Source organism: Homalodisca vitripennis, chromosome 3 (genome assembly GCF_021130785.1).
Source record: "Homalodisca vitripennis isolate AUS2020 chromosome 3, UT_GWSS_2.1, whole genome shotgun sequence".
Lineage (NCBI taxonomy): Eukaryota > Metazoa > Arthropoda > Insecta > Hemiptera > Cicadellidae > Homalodisca > Homalodisca vitripennis.
The window spans coordinates 59,147,484-59,170,032 of record NC_060209.1 but is presented as its reverse complement, the minus strand read 5'-3'; the positions used below and the strand labels follow the sequence as shown (position 1 = coordinate 59,170,032).

Here is a 22,549-nt window from a genome sequence, read left to right as displayed (position 1 = left end):
AAAGTTTGGTTGTGATTGGTAAGCTAGTTTTCTGAAATATCAGACTTGTCAACTTGTGTCCCCCATTTTCCCACACGGTAACTTGCTAATATTGTGTTTTTCATTTATCATGATAAGCTTATAGATTTTTTCCTTTATAAACACTACGTACACCACATTCTGATCTAATTTAATGGCATAACTCATCCTAACCCAAGCTGGCTTAGCTATTGTTATCAATAAAATTTAGGTTAGGTAGTGTCTATAAAATTCAAAAGTGGTAGTCTATACATATAACAGAAAATATCCATGCTTTTTACAAGCACTAGACTTACTAATTTTGTACATGTGTGCCACAGGAAATAACAACAAAGGCTGCTTGGCGTTTCTTACAAAACTTTTGCAATTTATTTGCACAGTATAGCTAATAATCTCTAATATAGAACAATTTATTGAAACAAATTTAAATCAAAGCTTTTTTCCTGGCTTTCAGCTTTGCAAACTTGTTTATAATGTCAGAAAAGTCTGTACCGAAAGTTAAGTTGTTTTCACAACACAACAATATTAGAGAATTTAGTTTCTCTTGTAAAATAGTTTTTCTCTTCACATTCTTGACACAGGGTTAACAGAAAACCCTCTTTCTGCAGTCCAGTTAGTGATGGGTAAAAATCCTGAAGGACACTTCAAGATTGGAAAATCTAGTTTACAGATAATTTTTTGAAATACAATCATATAACATCATCAATATGATAAAAAAAACTGTTTGAACGTTTAATATAAGTATATCAGTCCCTTGGACGCAACCCTCATATTATAAATAACTTATACTAAATAGTAAATTAGTTTAATTAAATTAACCGATTTTAGTTTTTTCTATCTGAAACTGTTTTAAATTTAGCATGCGACGCTAGATTCTTTGATAACCTTATATTATAATGTAAACAAAAATTCTGTATAAGTTCATAATAATAAATAAAATATAATAATAATTATGTATTCAAATGATTGAAAGGCCAAAAATTTTTAAAACTTCTGTAAAAAATATTTAGAATCTGTTTATTTTGTAGAAGTTGTAAATATTGTTGATTTTTTGTGAGTGGATAATGTAATGATGTGGACATCACTCAATCTTTTTGTCATTAAATCAAAGACAAAAATTGTTATCTTTCACAAATAAATTAATCACTTCAAATTTCCAAGGACTCAACCTTTAAAAAAACGCATCGTGACAATATTAATTAATGATTGAAGTCGACTGTTTTAAGAGTTGTTTATTTTCTTGAAGATGTGTTTTACAATTTACACAGTTTTACCATACATGAACTCATTTGTTTAAAAAAAACATTTGTAAATTTGTCACTTTTTCAAACACTGATCACTAAATACTGTTCATTTAATACGTAATTTAAGTAAACTAGTAATCATTATTATTTGGATAGGAGAATCATCAGGCTTACCTTGAAAACTTTCTTCTCGGGTTCACTGATTTGAAAGGAACATATGGATCTAACTATTGATACTATATTTGAGTAGTATGTTATAGTACTATACCTTGTACGAATAATATTATAAACAATACTTTACCTAATACAGATATATAGTACTAAATTGTAGCATCAACAGTGTCCAGAAAAAGTAAATTGGCTACCCTACTACCTACCTTGATTCTGAAACTTAAACTGAACTGGTTGAGATAGATTGCTGTGCAATGAAACATTTCTAAATATGTCTTTATGTGTTTCTTCCAAATCAGTGGCCCCAGAAGGATATTTTTAAGGTAAGTCTGATGATTCTCTTATCCATTACTAATATTCATTGGTTTTCAACCCTAATAATTCAGTCCTAGACTAATAATAATTAAGTGAAGTTTCGACTTTATAAGCATATTATGTTCACCCATTATCTGATCAGACCATATTCCATTGATGAAAAAATATATTTCTTACCAACCTAAGTTTCATATATAAAAAAAAATGTAAAATATGAGGATTTATCCAATAATAAGCAGAATAGCACTGTTGGGGGTTGCAGTCTTCTGTCAGACATGTATAGCACAAGCTCATAATTTTTGTTGACGAATACATATTTTTAAAATATTCTGGTTCTTTTGGGTGCCCTCTTGCAATATTTAGTATCCTAGTCTGAGGAAAATAGATGACAAAGAAGTATTTTATGTTATTTAATAGTTTTTAGTACGAGACATAACAATGCAAGCCTGGGTTGTGGCGTGGTGTTGCCAGCTTTAACGGAAGAATAACTAGTGATCAGATAATTGATTGAATTCAACAGGCGAGTGTTACTGCTCATCGTTACTGCTCATCTATCTTCGAGAAACCTTTACTGTAATTATTTACACTATGACACAGATTGTGAGTAAGAAATAATAATAAAATTAATGCGAAATAATTGAATGCTGAAGAGCAAAACAGATAAACACAACCGGAATGAAGCAAGACATCGTCGTGTCGCCTCATACTGAGAATCAGCTGATGTAACAATGTGGTAACGCTGCAGGTTACATGGGAAGTGAAGAGTGGTAACTGCACATACAGCCAGGCTTGCAATAATGTGCCTCGTACTACATTAAGATCTGATACAATAGAAGGCATAACCATTGTGTAAGAATGAATGTAATAGCCTAGTTTTAATTAAAGACTAGATTATTAGACGTAAGTGCAATATCTTTGTACCTGATTGACTGAAAAATACCTGGATTAGCCATTACAATTAGAAAGAATAAAAGTAAAATTAATCATTCAAAATAGTTTCACTACCGTTTCTTCTGTAATATCAAAACACTCAAAACTAAATCTAAAAATTGAAATATTTTTGTACGATATCTAGACGTTTGTAAGTAGTTAACTTTATGCACATATTTGTACGAGTATTCAATTAACTCAGAGAAGGTTTGATTGTTTTTAGCAAAATTATGAAAAGATTTATCCAAAATGTTATAAATTTTAAACATTTTACCAAATACCATGATAGTTTGTGCACATGTAATATAATTGGTGGTTAGTAACAGTTTGTATATTTTTTTTATTTCAAAAGCATATATCCCATTGGGATCTTTAATTTTTATAAAGTAATTAAGTTCATAGGGGCCAAAACACTTTTAAAGAGCTAATTTTAAGATTGCATCTCAGTTTTGTATAGTTTTTTGGAAATCTTGTCAAATTTCATGTAAATAAGTCGAACCATCTCTGAGTTAATTATGTAAAAGTGTAACTCTTGAGGCATATCCTATTACTCAAATAAAGTTATGTTGTATTAAAAATCATATTTGAGTGTTAAGAGATTGCACAATAAACTAAAAAATTAACACATTTTATAACTAAACCAGGAAATGTTTCATAATTTATATAGATTTTACCATTGTTAAAAATTTACAAATTTTATATAATGTTGTTCCATGCACAGTATTACCATAATTTTACTATAAGTTTGTTATTGAAATGTACATTTATAATAAATATTTTAAACACAATATGCTTATCACAATGTTTATTCCGTGTCTTAGTTTACACATTAGAAAATATATCTATCCATAGTCCCATAATTTATAACTGAACCTCACATTAAGTAAAATAATACAGATTTTGACGGATATCTTTAGAAATGTAGTTTTAATATCCATTAGTTTTGAATCTTAAAAAATTTGTTGGTAAAGTATCACACTCACATGGCTTTGTACACAAAACACGTAGAAGCATTAATTAATTGTTCTCTTTCGCCTCATTCGGAAAACGTAGATAGGTTTTGCGACAGCTTAAACATTAGTAATTTATTTTCATAGGATTTACAAGTACTCAATATCTTGAAAACTGTTTGAAGATACTAAAAAATGTTTATGACAAAAAGTTTAGGAAATGTTATAAGCATACAGAACAGTTTTTGTTTTTTCCTCTAGGTTCATAAATAATGGAGATGTGAATTCTTAAAAGGTAAAACGGCTATTTTAATGGAAAGGCATGGAGTACCAATCTGGTCAAGAAACTTAAATCAATGTATTTAAAAGGTCAATATTTGTACCGAGTTTGAACTTGTTTCAACATTCCTACCACCAGTTCTTTGTGGTAGAAAAGTTCTTATGGGATTTACGTTTAATCAGTATATCGAAAACCATTTGAGATACAAAAAGCCTGACTTATTACCATATTTTTAGTAAACTTTATAAATATTCCAGAACACTTTTTGTTTTTTCTCCAAGTTCTTAAATAACGAAGTTGTGAATTTTTAGTTTAAAGGCAGCCATGTATTGAAACGAAATGGTGACAAAGTAGTTAGTGATTGTACCACGTACAATTTTGAACGGGGTGGATTTGGGCTCTAGAGATCATTTTCAATGAAGTTATGTAGAAATATTTGGTAAGTGCTACCGTGAGGGTGATTACAATAGGCTGATTTTGTAAAGAAAATCTCACCTTAAAAATTTACACATTACAACTCTTTATTCCAAATTTAGACAACTGAAAGCCTAGACATGCCAGACAATGAGAACCTGTGTGTATACCACAAGCACACTCGCAGCACACACCAAAGTTTGTTACTTGTTCAAAATTCAAATCCCACAATTGCTATTATTCTATTTTTAGTTATTTATTATTTATGATTTATTAGTACATATAACTATATGTATGTATCCTTCGTACTTGGGTGAAGATTGGCAAAATATGTTTTTGGAATGGGACAACATTTTGTGAAAAAAACATGTTTTTTTAACTATAAAACTTATTGTGTAATAGTAAGTTTGCACCAACTAATATTTTTACCATTAAAAAGTCATGCTGATGTATCTGCCTCTGGTTCTTACTTGACGATAATATTAGCAAATATCCATCTGTTATCATTAGTAAATTCTTTGTGAATAATACTTTTATGTTACCTACTCAATGGATAAGAATAAAAGCAATTAATTTGAGTGAAAAACTATTGCTTTTAATAAGATAATATGAGCTAATAAACACACAAGGTGTACAAGAAATCATTATGAATATACCATAACAAACAATATATCATACTCAAAGTTCATTGTTTGAGAAAGTTTTGATATACCCTCCTTTGACAGCTGGGACCACCAAGTGACTGCAGTATTACCAATTGAAAACACATTTATCTTACAAATAGTCTTTAAAGTAAGGCTTTGGTAGTTTTTGTGAACATTTTTGTAAATTATTTCCAATAAATGCAGTTTCAAATGGAAAATATACTAGTATAGTTTGTGGATGATACGTGTAACATATGTGAAAAATCTAATCTTCAACGTATGTATCAGCAAATTGTCTGCTTCAAGGAAAGTCATTAGCGGATGTGCTTGTATCCATCCGTGAAGGATAAATACAAGCAATAATTTAATGCGGGTTCTAAGTAGGCAAAGGAAGCACTTAACAATTTCCATACATTCTGTTTAAGATCCTCAATTAATTATGTTGAAGTTTCCAACGTTTATTATAGTTATGTTCATCTAGGACAACAAGATGAGAATATCTCTCATAACATTTAATCGTAAAAGACTCTTTGCTCTCCTTCTGGATATTCAGGATGGGTAAGGAGATTTGTTGAGATCTCATGATGAGGGATAACGAGCACTTTCTCAATCTTAACACCTTGGAGGAAGAGGAGGTTAGTTCTGTTCCAGCCTCTCCCATTCAAAGTGAGTAGGTGAACCAACATTAAGGGAGTCCATCCGTTCCAACAGTCATCCTCTGCAATGGACCAGACCTATTGATGACTTCCAACCCCCCTCCCCCCATAAATCTTGTCATTCACAGTTCGCGAATTGCCACTCCTGGACATCTATTGGGTAGCCTAGATTTAAGTGATACTGGTTATTGTTGTACCCAGCTAGCCAATGCTAAATAGCTGGTAGTGCCAATTGCCAATAGTGTAGGTCCTGGCAGATATAAGCCATCCAGAAGTGAGCTCTCCTGGAAACCTTTTTTATTGTGCTATGAGTAACAAAGAGCAGAGGATATGAAGAGTTCAACAAATTTTGACACGCCTAGCTATGGTTTACTTTTTGTATAAATCAAACTATTAGTCTAGAAGTTGAAAGCTAATTTGCACTATGTAGAACATTCAGCCGATTGTTTGTGAAATTGGCAGAGGATTTTCCGCTAAAGTTGTCATCTATTATAGTTTTCATGGAGGTTGAAATGGAAGAATGTCAAAAGTCTTAAAGTATATCGAAATGATAATATTTTACTCTGTTCATATTTTGTTTTTAGTTTGACTTACTTAAATCTAATAATTATCAGACATGCAATAAAGTTATGTCATCAGCCAACTTCCACGAAAACTGATGACTCATTTCTTTCTTAGGGAAAAATCATCTGTCGATTTCACAAAACACTCGGCTGTAAGCCAATATAATAAAAGTTAGCCCTCAGCTCCTAGACTAATAGTTTGAATTAATTGTTCCAAAAGCAAAAATTAGCACTATTGGCTCGCAGAGTACACCAATAACCGATGTGTTACTAAGAGTTGTCAGAAAATGCTGAATTTTAGTCGGTCTCCGTATTTTTGGCTGATTCTGATTTAACTTTTCTTTATATCTCTGTTTTAATTGTCTTAAACTAAAACCAATTGACTCAGGAAAAAACTGTTCGATATCCTATTTCTATTCCCATCAGAATTAGCGTGACAATGTCTAAGAGAAAATTCCTCTATCTATCAATTTTATGAAAAGCTACATTGTGTGCTAATGCAATGCAATTTGGCTCTTGGCTCATGGACTACAGTATCTTCTTCTGTAAGGTACAATATTTTGAAGAACTAATTCCAAGCAAATCTTTAGTTCATTTTTATCCATAGTTCACTAAAGATATTTCATATATATTTAAAAAAACAATCAAAGAACACTGAACACAAATTTACACACTTACCATAAACATGCACTATGTACGTAAGTTTAAATTTCGTTCCTCAAACACTTATATTACAAACATCTTACTATATATGTATACGTACAAAATTTTACAATTTTGTTTAAAAAAAACTAACATAAAGCATTGAAGGCATCATATGAGGGTGTATGACATGTGCTCGGAATTGACTTGTAAAGAATTATAACTTTATTTAACTAAACCAAAGGATATATATTATTTTTTTAATATTCTCCCACCCTTAAAATAATTTTATTTCTATATAATTGGAAGCTTTTTTTTTATTCCATCGTAAAGATTTAGTTTCGTCACAAGAAAAAATGTAATTCAAAAAGGCATCATTTTGTTGAAATGGTTTGAAGAGCCGCTTCAAAAACATCCAATTGATGTCACTTGTCATCCTGCGATAACAGATGTGGAGCTCACCAAGAAGACACATTGTGATATCCCAAGTATTCTATCACGATCTCTTGGACACTACTGTAACTGATTCTGAGTTCTTCAACATTTTAAAAACAAGTTATGCGCTGATCTTCCTCAATGAGATTTTGGACTTCCTCAATGTTGATCTCGGTTTTCACTCGTCCTTGGGCGACAATTGTGGCACTCATTCTCAACCCTTTCACATCCCTCAAAAATTTGTTTGTGCCAAGTAAACACACATGTTTTTCGCAAGATATTGTCCCTGAACTTTTTTCATCACATTACAAAATTTCGGTTAGGCTTACTCTTTCCTGAGCCAAGACTTAATAATGAATTTGAGAGTTGCGGTTGTTTCTTTCTGTCCCCAACAGTATATAAGCTACGTACACATCAAGCAATTTTAGGTCAATGACTCATTCGGAATTTTTTAGATAACCAGTCTCGTTTATAGTTTACTTATTCTTGTAGTAACCTTTAAGGTGGTCAGTTGGAATAAATTTTTTTGATTCCAAAGAACTGGTTGCTCTTAGCCCTTTAAATACTACTTCTGAGGAGAGGAACATATAGAAAAATTGTTTTCTTACATGAGGAGTGTTAGGAATTTGATATAAAAATTTGGGGCTTATTCAGACTCAAGGAAAAATGGTTTAAGATAAGGATATAAACTGTTTACAGTATGTACATGAGAAGTGACTGAACTTTATGAAATATTACTATTTCCATAATAAATACTATTTAAAAACCAATTTTAAACTTAAATTTAATAATAGGAAATAATTATCATGAAACCTTGAGTTAAAAGAAAATAATTCACTAAAGCCAAATTAACTATTAGTTAAATAAAATTGTTATTACTGTATAACCCTCAGTGGCAAAATAAATGCACAAGTTGGCAACATAGACTATTATTAAAAATTTAAGCTTAGCAGCCAATCACAGTAAAAATTCTGATTAAAGCCCTTCTAAAAGTTCATAACAATATGCAACAAGTCTGATTTTGGAAAATGCATCAAGATTTCTTTATGTATTTTTCTCTGTAGACAACAGATATACTTTACCTTACAGTGGTCACTAGAGTAGCCAATCATGTTCCGTGATGTAATGAAATAGGGCTAGTTATAATTATTATATTCATCACAATAATGATCACTGACTTCAGAAATGCTATTTTTGGATATCTACTCATACTGAAGACCTGTCTTTGGCCTGTGCACAAGGATCATCCCAGTTATCATCAATATTACCTAGAATTCCTGGTGGGATATGTTTTGAAATAAGGTCTCTTCTCAACTCACTGTAACTCCTTTACATCGCTGTCTCCACACTACCTTTCAAATTGTATTGTTGGATGGAATTATTAACATGAGAAGATTTCTTCTAATAACTTCAGAGGTTGACTGTCACTGCTGAAAAAATGTTTTGATGTAGTAGAGATTACATTTTCTAGGTGTAAAAACCGATATTTGTAATTATTTGTCAAAAATCTGGCATTTTAAGAGCTGCTTAAAAATCTTTTAGATTACAGTTTACAATTATGTCCTGTATAAAGATTACATAATGTTAATAGGGTATCAATTATTAATCATAAGCATATTATAAACCACCCCTACACTGTGAGTTGATAGCAAAGGAAAGAGGTTTAATCGTTATTCTTCATCAATTTTGTTTTTTATATAATCTAGACAAGTAAATAGTGAGATTTAAGAGAAAGTTTTTTATTGTTACATTAGAAATTACACGATTGAATGAATGACAAAAATTACAAATATGAAGATGTGGAGAGGAAATACATCACAACTAAATCCATTTATCAGCAACCCCAGTGACTTGTGTTTAAATGAAAAATGTAAGAAATAGTGGTGAGCAAACAGCCAATAGCTTACAACGTGAATTTTAGCAACTGGTGCGTATCCACAACGTGCCTTCAGATTGGATGAACATTGTGCAGCTGCAGCAAACGGGAATTTAGATACCTGGCGATTATCCACAACGTGACTTCAGATTGGATGAACATTGTGCGGCTGCATCAAACGGGCATTTAGGTACCTGGCGATTATCCACAACATGACTTCAGATTGGATGAACATTGTGCAGCTACAGCAAACGGGAATTTAGGTACCTGGCGATTATCCACAACGTGACTTCAGATTGGATGAACATTGTGCGGCTGCATCAAACGGGCATTTAGGTACCTGGCGATTATCCACAACGTGACTTCAGATTGGATGAACATTGTGCAGCTGCAGCAAACGGGAATTTAGGTACCTGGCGATTATCCACAACGTGACTTCAGATTGGATGAACATTGTGCGGCTGCAGCAAACGGGAATTTAGGTACCTGGCGATTATCCACAACGTGACTTCAGATTGGATGAACATTGTGCAGCTGCAGCAAACAGGAATTTAGGTACCTGGCGATTATCCACAACGTGCCTTCAGATTGGATGAACATTGTGCAGCTGCAGCAAACAGGAATTTAGGTACCTGGTGATTATCCACAACGTGCCTTCAGATTGGATGAACATTGTGCAGCTGCAGCAAACAGGAATTTAGGTACCTGGTGATTATCCACAACATGTCTTCAGATTGGATGAATAGTGCAGCGGCTACAAACAGGAATTTAGGTACCTGGTATGTATCCACAACATGTCTTCAGATTGGATGAATAGTGCAGCGGCTGCAAACAAGAATTTAGGTACCTGGTATGTATCCACATGTCGTCTGATTGGATGAATAGTGCAGCGGCTGCAAACAGGAATTTAGGTACCTGGTATGTATCCACAACATGTCTTCAGATTGGATGAATAGTGCTGCAGCTGCAAACAGGAATTTAGGTACCTGGTGCATATCCACCATGTGGTGGTAAGATCCTTGGTATGTGTTCTTTACTGTATTGTATATCAGTAGTCTAGGGGCTATCAAGCAGGATTTTAGAATGTTGGATCCTCTGTTGAACTGTGATGGGTGTAGATGTTTGTTGTTTGACTGTTTTATCATTGTCCCTGGGGTTTTGATTCATTATTTTGTATCTCCACTTGTCTCTTCATATTAATGTACAGTTTGAAGGAGACGCAAATTTTCAAAACTCTGCCGTTATTACAGTTAATGGCTGTTGGAATTTATTCACATCTTGCACATCAAATTTTAAGCACAACAGGATTTTCTACTAGATTGTAACAGAAATGTTATCTACTCATGTTTATGTCACTTCCACAATTTAAATGAGTTTTTATAAATCATCTCTATAGTTACAATACAAAATTGTCCAATTGTTCAATAGAAAAGACTTAATTTGAGATCTGAATGAATACTATTAATTTGTTAAAAGTTTGGTTGGTAGTGTTGATTCAGAATATATTTTTAAAATTATCATGTCCCAAATACTATTTTTAGTAACACAAAAGATTAGATTTAGTTAAATAACATACTAAATGTTTATGTATATTTCTATGCAAGAGTTTTTAATACTTTGACTGTGTCAGACACCTTACGGCATAGAATCAGAGTGATAGTATTAAAGTTTACTCAGTATAGAGCCACAATAAAGGTGTTAAACATTAAATGTTCTATTTAAATAGTCCATTTACTGGATAAACTATGCAAGAGTTTTTAATACTTTGACTGTGTCAGACACCTTACGGCATAGAATCAGAGTGATAGTATTAAAGTTTACTCAGTATAGAGCCACAATAAAGGTGTTAAACATTAAATGTTCTATTTAAATAGTCCATTTACTGGATAAACTATGCAAGAGTTTTTAATACTTTGACTGTGTCAGACACCTTACGGCATAGAATCAGAGTGATAGTATTAAAGTTTACTCAGTATAGAGCCACAATAAAGGTGTTAAACATTAAATGTTCTATTTAAATAGTCCATTTACTGGATAAACTATGCAAGAGTTTTTAATACTTTGACTGTGTCAGACACCTTACGGCATAGAATCAGAGTGATAGTATTAAAGTTTACTCAGTATAGAGCCACAATAAAGGTGTTAAACATTAAATGTTCTATTTAAATAGTCCATTTACTGGATAAACTATGCAAGAGTTTTTTTAATACTTTGACTGTGTCAGACACCTTACCGGCATAGAATCAGAGTGATAGTATTAAAGTTTACTCAGTATAGAGCCACAATAAAGGTGTTAAACATTAAATGTTCTATTTAAATAGTCCATTTACTGGATAAACTATGCAAGAGTTTTTAATACTTTGACTGTGTCAGACACCTTACCGCATAGAATCAGAGTGATAGTATTAAAGTTTACTCAGTATAGAGCCACAATAAAGGTGTTAAACATTAAATGTTCTATTTAAATAGTCCATTTACTAAGACTTGGCCTTTCATTCTCAAACCATCATTTGGAACAACTCTCTTATGGTTTGTAAAAATACGATTAAACTTTGAATCTCATATGTAATATTTTGGCAGTAAAAGTTTATCTCTTAAAAATTACGGATTGTATAAATTAATTATTTCAATTGTTCATAACTACTGAAACTAACACGCAGATTAACTTCCAAATATCACAAAGGAATTTGTTGAGTGAAAAAATAGTTTTTTTTACTACTTAACCCAAGTCCATCCTGAACCCTTACCTCGCAGCCTTATCTTGTCCATTTGAAAGTGCTGGTGCTATTTGCTTTCCCCACACATCCACTGATGTCTTTGATATCTTTATCGTCTATATACTTTTTTACAGGCACTTAACTGGTCAGATTATATGTTTAGCTAAGTTACTTTATAGCCATGCAATTGCTCAATGCAGGAGCCAACCGCAAAATCTTTAGTGACCTGCAGAAAAGACAACATTATTTTCTTATTTATTTTTTTGTTAAGAGAGGCCGATCTCCTTTTAAGCCCTGTTCTGCCGTCCTCATGGACGGATCTTATCAAAAAGAATAAGAAGGAGAGTCGATACAGTATAATGTAATTAATTATTACTTACTGATAAAAAGTGGAGGCTACAGAGAGGCCACTAGTTTTCCTGCGCTATTTTTCTCAGATCCAAAATTCGACGTTTAAACCGCTCGCCATCGCGCTTGTAATTTATTAGTACTTACTTACTTACTGCCGGGGCGTAGTAAGTAAGTAAGTACTAATAAATAGTAAATAGTAAATAGTAAAAAATAGTAATTTATTAGTTCCAATATAAATTAAGTCACAGAATTTTGAATCATTTAAATTCACGGCATTTACATTTTTAACTGTAAAAGCATTCTGTATACATTTTACTTAGGAATAAGCGGTCACTATAATAGTTCACAAAGTATGTATGTCCAGTTACCGTTCGTCTCTTATTATATGGCAGCGTATTGATGACGTCACGCTAAAGCCATATTTTCTAAGGCGACAAAGTGAGAGCTCCACCATACTGGTATTTTAAGGTTAATTTTTGAATTATCATTGTCCTTTATTTTGTTACCGCTGGGTTAATCAAAATAGATGTAAAGTTTAAATCCTTTTAATATTTGAACGTTTACTCCCGGACTCCGAGGTGCTTAGTCACTGAACTCATATCCTCTGTAATTTAATTCAAAATCTGAGTCTTACAGAAACCTACTGTCGTTATATACGGTTTGCAGTTTAGAAAAGACAGCTAAGGCTAATAAGGGACTCTTACCGCATTTAAAATTATACATGGTGTAACAAAAACGGGATTGGGGATGAGGATGATTCCCGAACGATTACAGGTATAAATTACTGCACCTATAAATCTACTTTTAGAAGTAACTACCATTTTTTGTCATCTCGGGAGACGACCTGAAAAGAGTCAGAAGGAAATCTTACATTGAAGGATAGGTCGAGTAGTACATAACATTAAAGTTCTCTATTATTAGAATACAATGCCGCAAATATAACCTGAAAAGGTTCATTCTTTAAAAATTACGCTGGTTCAAAGTTTGAAACATTTACAATGTAGGTCCTTTTCTAAGTGGTTCCTCTAAAGTGTTCCGAATATATTCGTTTTTGTTTTACCAGGCGTGACTGCCTTAAAATTACATATTTTGCCAAGTTCTTTCAGTTTCCACAAATGCTGGTCGATATTTTCACCAAGTCCTTGCCTTCTAGTCGCCAACAAACTGGTGACGGAACTATATCGTATTAGTTGGTTTTATAAAAAGTTTGTCGAGGATAGTTATAGGTTCAGGATACGAATCAGCTCCTGATAGTAGTTCATGGATGCTGAAGTTGACAAAGTTTATAAGAAGCTTTAACTTGCTTTCCTCAGCAGCGCATATTGCTTCAGTAAAGTTTTCAAATGTTGCTTTCCAGTGGTACCAATGGCCATCAGCATGATGTTTATTTGGGTCAGGCATAAGCGTTCTGAAGATTCTTGGAGCAATTGGAAAATTCTTTAAATATTTAAATATAAGCGTTCTGGCTTAAAGAATTGTTCAATTAATGCCCTTAATGTGAAAATCACTTGTAATATGATTAATACAATTAAGTTGAATAAAATTGTTATGAAATGGATTAAAGTTTAACCAAACTTAAATGGTATTATTCAACTTATTACATTAGATAATAGACTTACAGAAAGTAAACAGTAAACATAACTATTGGGAATTGATAAACAGCATAATAGGCTACTACAATACCACACACAATAACATACACCATTATATATGATAAAGAAAATAATGAAATGCTTCTCTAATCTAGTAAAATGTTTTACAATGATTTGTTTTCTAACTGTTAACCACATTTTTGACGTTGGTATATTAAAGTTCAGCTTACAAAGCATCTGTGTACAAAGTTTCATTGCGGGCACTTGTTTGGTTAAGTCTCAGGAGTGACTTTTATTCGAGAACGCCCGTCTAACGGTGCATTTAATTTAGACGATAGGACCTCTGATGGCCGACACCACATTTTTGACGTTGGTATATTAAAGTTCAGCTTACAGAGCATCTGTGTACAAAGTTTCATTGCGGGCACTTGTTTGGTTAAGTCTCAGGAGTGACTTTTATATGAGAACGCCCGTCCAACGGTGCATTTAATTTAGACGATAGGACCTCTGACGGCCGACACCACATTTTTGACGTTGGTATATTAAAGTTCAGTTTACAGAGCATCTGTGTACAAAGTTTCATTGCGGGCACTTGTTTGGTTTAGACTCAGGAGTGACTTTTATACGAGAACGCCCGTCCAACGGTGCATTTAATTTAGACGATAGGACCTCTGACGGCCGACACCACATTTTTGACTTTGGTATATTAAAGTTCAGCTTACAGAGCATCTGTGTACAAAGTTTCATTGCGGGCACTTGTTTGGTTAAGTCTCAGGAGTGACTTTTATACGAGAACGCCCGTCTAACGGTGCATTTAATTTAGACGATAGGACCTCTGACGGGCGACACCACATTTTTTGACGTTGGTATATTAAAGTTCAGCTTACAGAGCATCTGTGTACAAAGTTTCATTGCGGGCACTTGTTTGGTTAAGTCTCAGGAGTGACTTTTATACGAGAACGCCTGTCCAACGGTGCATTTAATTTAGACGATAGCATCTCTGACGGCCGACACCACCTTTTTGACGTTGGTATATTAAAGTTCAGCTTACAGAGCATCTGTGTACAAAGTTTAATTGCGGGCACTTGTTTGTTTTAATCTCAGGAGTGGCTTTTATTAGAGGACGTCCATTTTACGATACATTCCTACGGTTTACTTAGGTATTATATTTGGGATTTTTATTTATTACACATTTAATGGGAAACCTTTGTGGAAAGTAATAAATAGAAAAAACTGTGTTGATTTTATAAAAGATCGTTTTTATAATTAGTATTATACAATTTATCTCAGTTTTTGAATTTTTGTTAACGCCTTCAGATTGATGACTGCAACATTGATGCACTAGACTGTCTGGACGATAAAGTGACGCTAACTTCACGGTGGTGATCACAGCTGTACTGTAGCATGTGATGTGAGTGACTGCTGATATAATTACTCAAGCCGGCTTTTAGCAAATAAAAAAAAAAAAATCCACCAACACTAACTAGTGGAAATGATTCGGAAAGGGGAATGGATTTGAGGTTATGTTATTAGGCAATCTAAAGTTTAGATATATTTTTCGTGTATTTAAATAAAATTAATTACCTACTGTAATTCAACTATTAAGTGAGTTTTATTTTCGTGACTGTCACTAAATATTAGGTAAAATGACTGTGCTTATAAATTGAGACAAGTGGTAGGATACAAACCACAGATACAAAATATGGTATCAATTTACAATAACGTGACCATGGAAAGGTATGTTCATTTTTTTCCCTGAAAACTACAATTTTTCCTGAAAACAATAGTGAAGAAAAAATTCGTCGGCAACGAAAATCAAAGGAGTTACGATTTTTTGAAATCCTCTAAAAAACTCTGTTTTTGACAGTACCTCTGGCAATTTTACTGAAATGATGCTGACTAGTACGTTAATCCTGTCAACGATGCCTGCCCGCTGCGCAGTGCTGCGCACTGCTTGCTCTTTTAGAAAAAAAATTAAAGCTTGCAAAAGTCGAATCCCAGATCACGTGATGCCCCTGCTCCTTAACCCTCCAAGTGTTGTTCGACAAAATTTTGTCGGTTATTTTCCATCCTTAACGCAATAATGCCCGAAAGGCATCAATATAATACAATAATATACTTTCCCCCCAGTTTATATGCACCTGTGATAATAATACTTGGCTATAAATGCCCAACCTATCCATTTTCCATGGTCACGCTATTGTAAATAAATACCCAAAATATGTAGCAACCTTTTTGACGCCAGTATTCAATTCATCTTAGTTTAGTTAACACAGCCGAACTAACCTTATATTTTATGCTAATTAGAAATTTTCACATAAATTCTTATAAATCAAGTAAATAAAAAAATATGTTTTCGTGTGTAAGAAATAAATTAAGCTATATAAAATTTTTTTTATGCCATTTTCTAGCATGCTTGCAAAATCATAAGTTCTACAGACTTGTATGCCACTCTTTATATACATTCAAAATACCACATACCATAACACATAATTTTATTTTTGTTATAACAAACGGGTAGGGTACGATAAGCGGACCCGGTTTTTTATATCGAAATTGGCAAACGATATTACTAAATCATAACCATCGATATTGATTAATTATTTTTAACGATTAATTAAATAATCTATATCAATAGCTGTAAACGCTTTCAAATAATACTCTTAACCCATTGCGGATCGTCAAAACGGCGCGCGCGCGGGCCTTAGAGTACGAATTAATCCGTATTACAACGCAGCACCCGCAGTGTTTGCACGCCTACCTGCCTGCTTAGCGCGCTCGCTAATTATACATGTTTTGTTTGTTTATGTTGTTATTTATGTTATATAAACATTATACAGATCATATTAGACAAGTATATTATACTAGAAGTATATTCATAAATATCCTCGGAAGCACTACTTTGAGCGTTTTTATTGATATTGAAATGATGTTGAAATAGACTTTCCACATCCGGTGGTGTCCCAGGAACAATGTCTAAAATAGTCTGAACATCTGAATCATGGTCACTAGCCCGCTCGTCACTGTCAACATTAGTATCCGCGTAATTATGAACACGTGGACAAATACGCGTGATAAAACCGTCTCCATCCTCAATATCACTATCGATATCACTTTCATCACTTCCACTTTCTAATAATAGTCTATCTAATTCAGATGATCGTAAATTGGCACCCATTTTATTTACGTACACGCACACAAGGCAAAGGAAAATCGAACGCCACGACTGTATGCCTCAGACAAACAATTTTTCGCAAATAATAACGTTATTGACCGATAACGAGGGGAGTATTTGTGGACGAGTACCAGAGATAAGATAGGAAGCCAGTCCTGGAAAACTGACTATAAATATCTCCGAGGCTTATAACAGCGATAAGCGTTCAAAACAAATGAGTCATCCGTACCACGTCATCCGCGTGAGGGTCACGTCATTGTGCCTTTGGTCCACGCCTCGCTCCGCGTCACCCTCACGTCGTTGATCCGCAATGGGTTAATGTAATATTTCAATTTTATATAAGTAACATTTGATTAATAAAATGACAGTCAATTTTAGAAAACTACGCGACATTGCTTTGGAAGAAGACATTGCTTTCATGACGTCTTCAACATGTTGGACTAGTGCGGAAAAATCCATATGTGAAATTTGTGGGAAAGAAACAACTGTAACTGTGAGAGGAGCAAACATGGTCTTCTTCAGTTTTCCGAATTTTGATTATAATAATTTGTTTGATCACTGTATATCACTATTCATATTTTAATTTAAAACATATTTTTGTTATTGAGATTATAGATACTTTATATCGATTGATAGTCTAGGATTTGAGATGCGAATATTAGGTATCGATTATTACATTCTTTGATATAAAAAACCGGGTCCGCTTATCGTACCTTACCCTAACAACCATCATCAATGTATCTACACAAATGTTGGTTTACCAACCCTTTCAGTGCCAGGTGCATTTTTTTCGTATTCTAGTCAATTTCTAAGGTACGTTTAGAGGTGTTATCCAAAAATACTATAATTTTTAACAATTTATTTAGTAATTACAAATTTAGATATTTATTGACCAATTACTGATTTTTCTGGTTTTGTGCCAAAATATTTGGAGCAGACTTTTATTAATGGTGATTTTCTGTACTGCTGTGAAGTGGACATGTCTGGGGAGAAACCTTTCTCTTATTTCACTAACTGCTACCTGAGCAAACTGTAAAGTTTCTCTGATATGTAGTCTAGGTCTTTAATGTAATTGATAAATTTATTTGATTTAAAATTGTAAATTATTTTTGTTAAACATTAATGCATTATAATTTTTGTTGCATATGATTAGTATATAATATCGAAGTTGCATGATATGTCGAATCGTTCAATAGTAACAACCATCTTAACGAGTGTAGTCCACTTATTAAAGTCTCTCCAATATTTTGTATTAATATTTTATATACCCAAAACCTTCTTACTATATAAGAAAAATAAAAACAATTAACCAAAACCTTACCTTGGTTTTTTATGACCTATCAGGAGAGAAATTTAGCCCACAAATAAAAATATCTCTCACTCTATGAGGTAGCCAAAATAAAAGAAGGCTACCTTATTTTCAATACATCAACCAAATTTATCAACAAATTTTTAAATTAAAAAGTGAATGATTTTTGTTTTTAAACATTTACATCCAGCTTATGTTGATTATTGATTGTTATCATTACTACTAATTTATCAGCTGTTTTGTACAGTTTGTATCATGTTTAGCAGGAAGAACATTATTTATTTTTAATGTTAAATGGTATTTAGGCATATATAAAATTGTATATTTAGGGTAGACTTTAATAAGTGGCCTACAATCGTTATTCAGTTGTGTTTATTGAATGTATCAATTGTTTCTATCAAATTAATAATTCTGTATTAAAATTTATTTAACTTAACATATGACCTCAACGTATTGATAAATTATAATAATGTCTAAAAACGTAAACAATAAACAATGAGTAATATCTAATTTTTGGAGATTTCAAAAATGGCGATGATTATGAGATTGAATGTTCTTGGCGAGTGGTCATAGAAGTTGGGGAGTGGAATAAAGGCAGACTGTCTAGCAGACTATCTTCGTGAAGGCGAGAAGTGCGCCTGTCGGGTAAGATTTCTTTCCTCCATTTCACAAAAGTAGTGCCTCACAGCTATCCGGGCAAGCTGTAAGTATTGTAAAGTATCTCTAACATGTGGTCCAGGTTAAAGTTGGTTTTGTTATATGCGACTGTAAAGCTATTTTGTTGTTGTAATGTGTTATTCATGTTGTTAATGCATAATAATTCTTGTACGATTATTACATAATATCGAAGTTGGGTAATATATCGAATCGTTCGATGATGGCGATCAAAAAACGAGTGTAGGCTGCTTATTAAAGTCTCGTCTATTTTAATAATATTTAGGCTATTATTTTTTATTAAACACCCAGGAAACCAAATGTTGCATTTTATGCATGTTTCAAGGATTATGACTGAAAATAGTTAACCCTGGATATTGCAGTTAAAACTCCTGTAATGGCTGGCACTATTTTGCTAGTTGTGCACATCATCATTAAAATCTTTGTAGAATGTTTATTATTGAAGTAAAGTATACAACGATATTAGACAGTCAAAAGCTCATAGAGGGCCGTGAGATGAAATAAAAAAAAGGCGTACCAGGCGACCTGCTTGAACTCTCCCAGTTTTCGGGCTGTGATAATTACCGATTCGTCCCAGAACTTTGCTTTAACTTGTCTGCTTTTTAGGAGGGCTAATATCCACTTGATAGCATCCGAGGGAACACCAAACAGTTCGAAAGCTGCCCCCATGGATTAATATGTTACTCGGTTGAAAGCTCCTTCAATATCCATGCATACGCTGACTAGGGTTTCCTTTCAAGTCAAAACACTGCCTGGAAAGTGTGTATCCAAAAGCAGTTCTAAAGTCTCCTTTTTGTACACTGTAAGGCCCCCATTGGCCTTTGCTAGGGACTCCACAGGGCTAAGAGTGATCTGTTTGGAGAGTTTTATGAAGCCTGGTAACCTCTGATAAGCTATTGATGTTTTTGTAAAAATTCTTCCAGGTTCTTCTTTTATTGTTTCTATTTTTTTTTATATTCATTTAGGGGATACAGATAAGGGATTCAGTTATTTGTCCTTTTTGCCCATTTTAATCATTTTCAGGTTTTTGTCTTGAAGTTTTTCTAACCTTTTAGTCCACCAAGGCACATCTTCTTTAGCCTGTTTTGTCTGAGGGGACAGTTTTTCTCATAGGCTTGTTCAACTAATTGAACTGACCTTTTTAATTCAAGTTCATTTTTTTGGTAGCGTTCTATTTCCTCCAACTTTTTTGCTAGGGACACTCGGTATCCCCTCCAGTTGATGGATTTTGGATCCCTATGGGTCACGTTCACCTCAACTCCTGCCTCTATGTCGAACCTAATGGGGCAATAGTAAGGTAATAAGGCTTCCTGTGAAACCTGGCACCTTTCTATGCTTATGTTTTTGAGTCCTTTAGTTAAAGTAATATCCAGAACTTCTCGTCTTGCACCAGAAATAAATGTGGTGCTCAAATAGTCAATAGCATTGATTATTTGAGCACATTGTAATATAATAGTACCCTAGAAGGCTAAAGAATTGTTGTTAAATATTTATAAGTTAATATGTTACCTACCAACAGTTTTGTACAATTCTGTAAATTCTTTAAATGAATAAAATAAAGTATTCAATAGAAAGATTTATTGTAATAATATACATTTTGATTAAATAATGTATTTTAATGTAGTATAGTAATTTATAAATAATAAGTAAATTGTATTTTACTTATACAATTTACGGCGGTGAGGCGCTGTTGTTGTCACCTTACACCTAAATTACCGGACCAAAGCTCTGTTAATTAATTATTGTTGCATGACTATTTGTTATTAACTTCATCTTTGCATAAAACTTGGCACCTGTCAATTTCAATTTAATTAATGTAGCAACTAATTTTCATACGTGGACCTGCTTTTGTTTGTTAGACAAGTTGTTTGTATTAGTTGTAACCCTTTCTTTTCAGAGTTGTTAGTATTTTAGGTTATACTTTTAAAGACATTTAATTTTTATTCTGTCATTAATATAGCTTTTATGTAATGCTATGTAAATATAATAAAAAACTCTTCTCAGCACTGTGACCGGGGAAATTCCATACTAATAATAAGCTTTGTTTTTCTTGTATATTCTAAGTATGTGGAATAAAGTGATTTGATTTGATTTTACTTTCCAGTTTAAATATGATACTTCCAGAAGGATTCAAAGATTTTACAGAATACTTTGAGAAACTTATATTATTTTTGGAAACATATTCTTGGCTGTATAAAGATCCTGTCACTAATCTTCTAACTTCTGATGTATTCTCCAAAATTCCTGATGAATGGATAATAAGTCTGTTGGACTTGACAAATGAAGAGTTAAATAATGTTCCAACAGGATTAATTAAGGTACGTTTTGTTTACATAAAATACATTTTTGTGGTACGATTAGTAGTTTTTCTTGAACCTTAACAGTATTGTTTCATTTAATTATAGTTTAGCTCTTATTTAATATCATTATAAAAAAGTATGATAAGATACTATTGTATTATTGGTTGAGTGTTACCATGGGCTTTCACTTGGAGAAGTGGTAAAATTTTTCGTCTGTCTGCAGGATATCTTGAGCATGAATACGAATTGAGCTATAGACTTGAAATTTTAAAGGGAGGTTCATTTTTGTATAGGATACATAAATTTTGATGATAGTGCTGTCCTTCTATGGGATTTGGCTGAGCGTTGGGGAAGCTTAACTGCCAGAAATGTTGTATATAAATCATTTCAAAAAATATCTTCACTGCCCTTAGCATAATCTTAAAAATTATTAGAGTTGCAGATTTTAAATTTTTCATATGTATTTTGTTATTTCTCAGAGGGAGTGGCAAACTTTCTCTTCTGTATGCTTTTTTGTATGTATGTCTGTAGTCCTCAAGGTATTTCAAGAACTAATTGAAGTATACACTTAAAATTTTGCATAGATTTCATTTCTTTGTAGGCAACTCAGGTCTAATGGTGGTGCATTTCTCTCCTTGGGTTTACTGAGTAAGTTTAATACAAGATTGTTGAGATCTGAATGGGTATAAAAAAAACAGTATTGAATATATAAAGAATAAAGAATAATAAAGAATAAAGAATGATTTATTTTCTCATTTTCTTACAGGCTACATACATACATCAATACATAACGGTAAATTAATATAATGGAGTTATAATTTCCTAAATCTTGCCAGGTCTGACTGCACCATTACAAAAGACGGGAAATAAAAAATTACTTCTTCAAAATACCTATAAACTAAATTTATAGTTAAAATATAACCTACATCTAAATGCGCTTAGGGCTATACTTTACAATAAATGAGAAAATATAGGGCCTCCAACGCTAAGCCTGTTTGGAGGTTCCTTATTATATTTTAACACATAAAAAACATCAGCAAACAACTTAATTTAACAATTTAGATCTCTCTTGAGGATATAAATTAATATATTATTTAATCAAAACATAATATAATAATAGTTGTAATCAACCTGCTTATTTGAGTTAGATTAGATTTTTCAAATTATTTGAAAATATATATATATGGGCCGTGAGGTAAAAAACCAGTTACTATGTCTGAATATATAAAACTGAATTTATATCCTCTAGTACAAACAACCACCTTCCCAATTTTTTTAAAAATACTAATTTG

The 22,549-nt window shown here is 32.8% G+C and overlaps 1 protein-coding gene and 1 long non-coding RNA gene across 3 annotated transcripts in view; one reads left to right on the top strand and one right to left on the bottom strand.

Moving 5' to 3' along the window:
• LOC124356949 overlaps positions 1-18,489 on the bottom strand; it is a 34,247-nt gene extending 15,758 nt beyond the window's left edge. Inside the window, exon 1 of the long non-coding RNA XR_006921907.1 lies at positions 18,295-18,489. This is a non-coding gene — a long non-coding RNA (uncharacterized LOC124356949). The remainder of the gene's footprint in view (positions 1-18,294) is intronic.
• Positions 15,287-22,549, top strand: part of LOC124356948 — a 29,174-nt gene continuing 21,911 nt past the window's right edge. The window contains exons 1-2 of one of the 2 annotated variants that reach the window (XM_046808276.1): positions 15,287-15,403; positions 21,062-21,275. In XM_046808276.1, the coding sequence (XP_046664232.1) occupies positions 21,069-21,275 (207 nt within the window). In that variant the 5' untranslated portion in view covers positions 15,287-15,403; positions 21,062-21,068. Of the gene's footprint in view, positions 15,404-18,466; positions 18,928-21,061; positions 21,276-22,549 lie in introns of those variants that run through there. The other variant, XM_046808275.1, reaches the window with a different exon arrangement.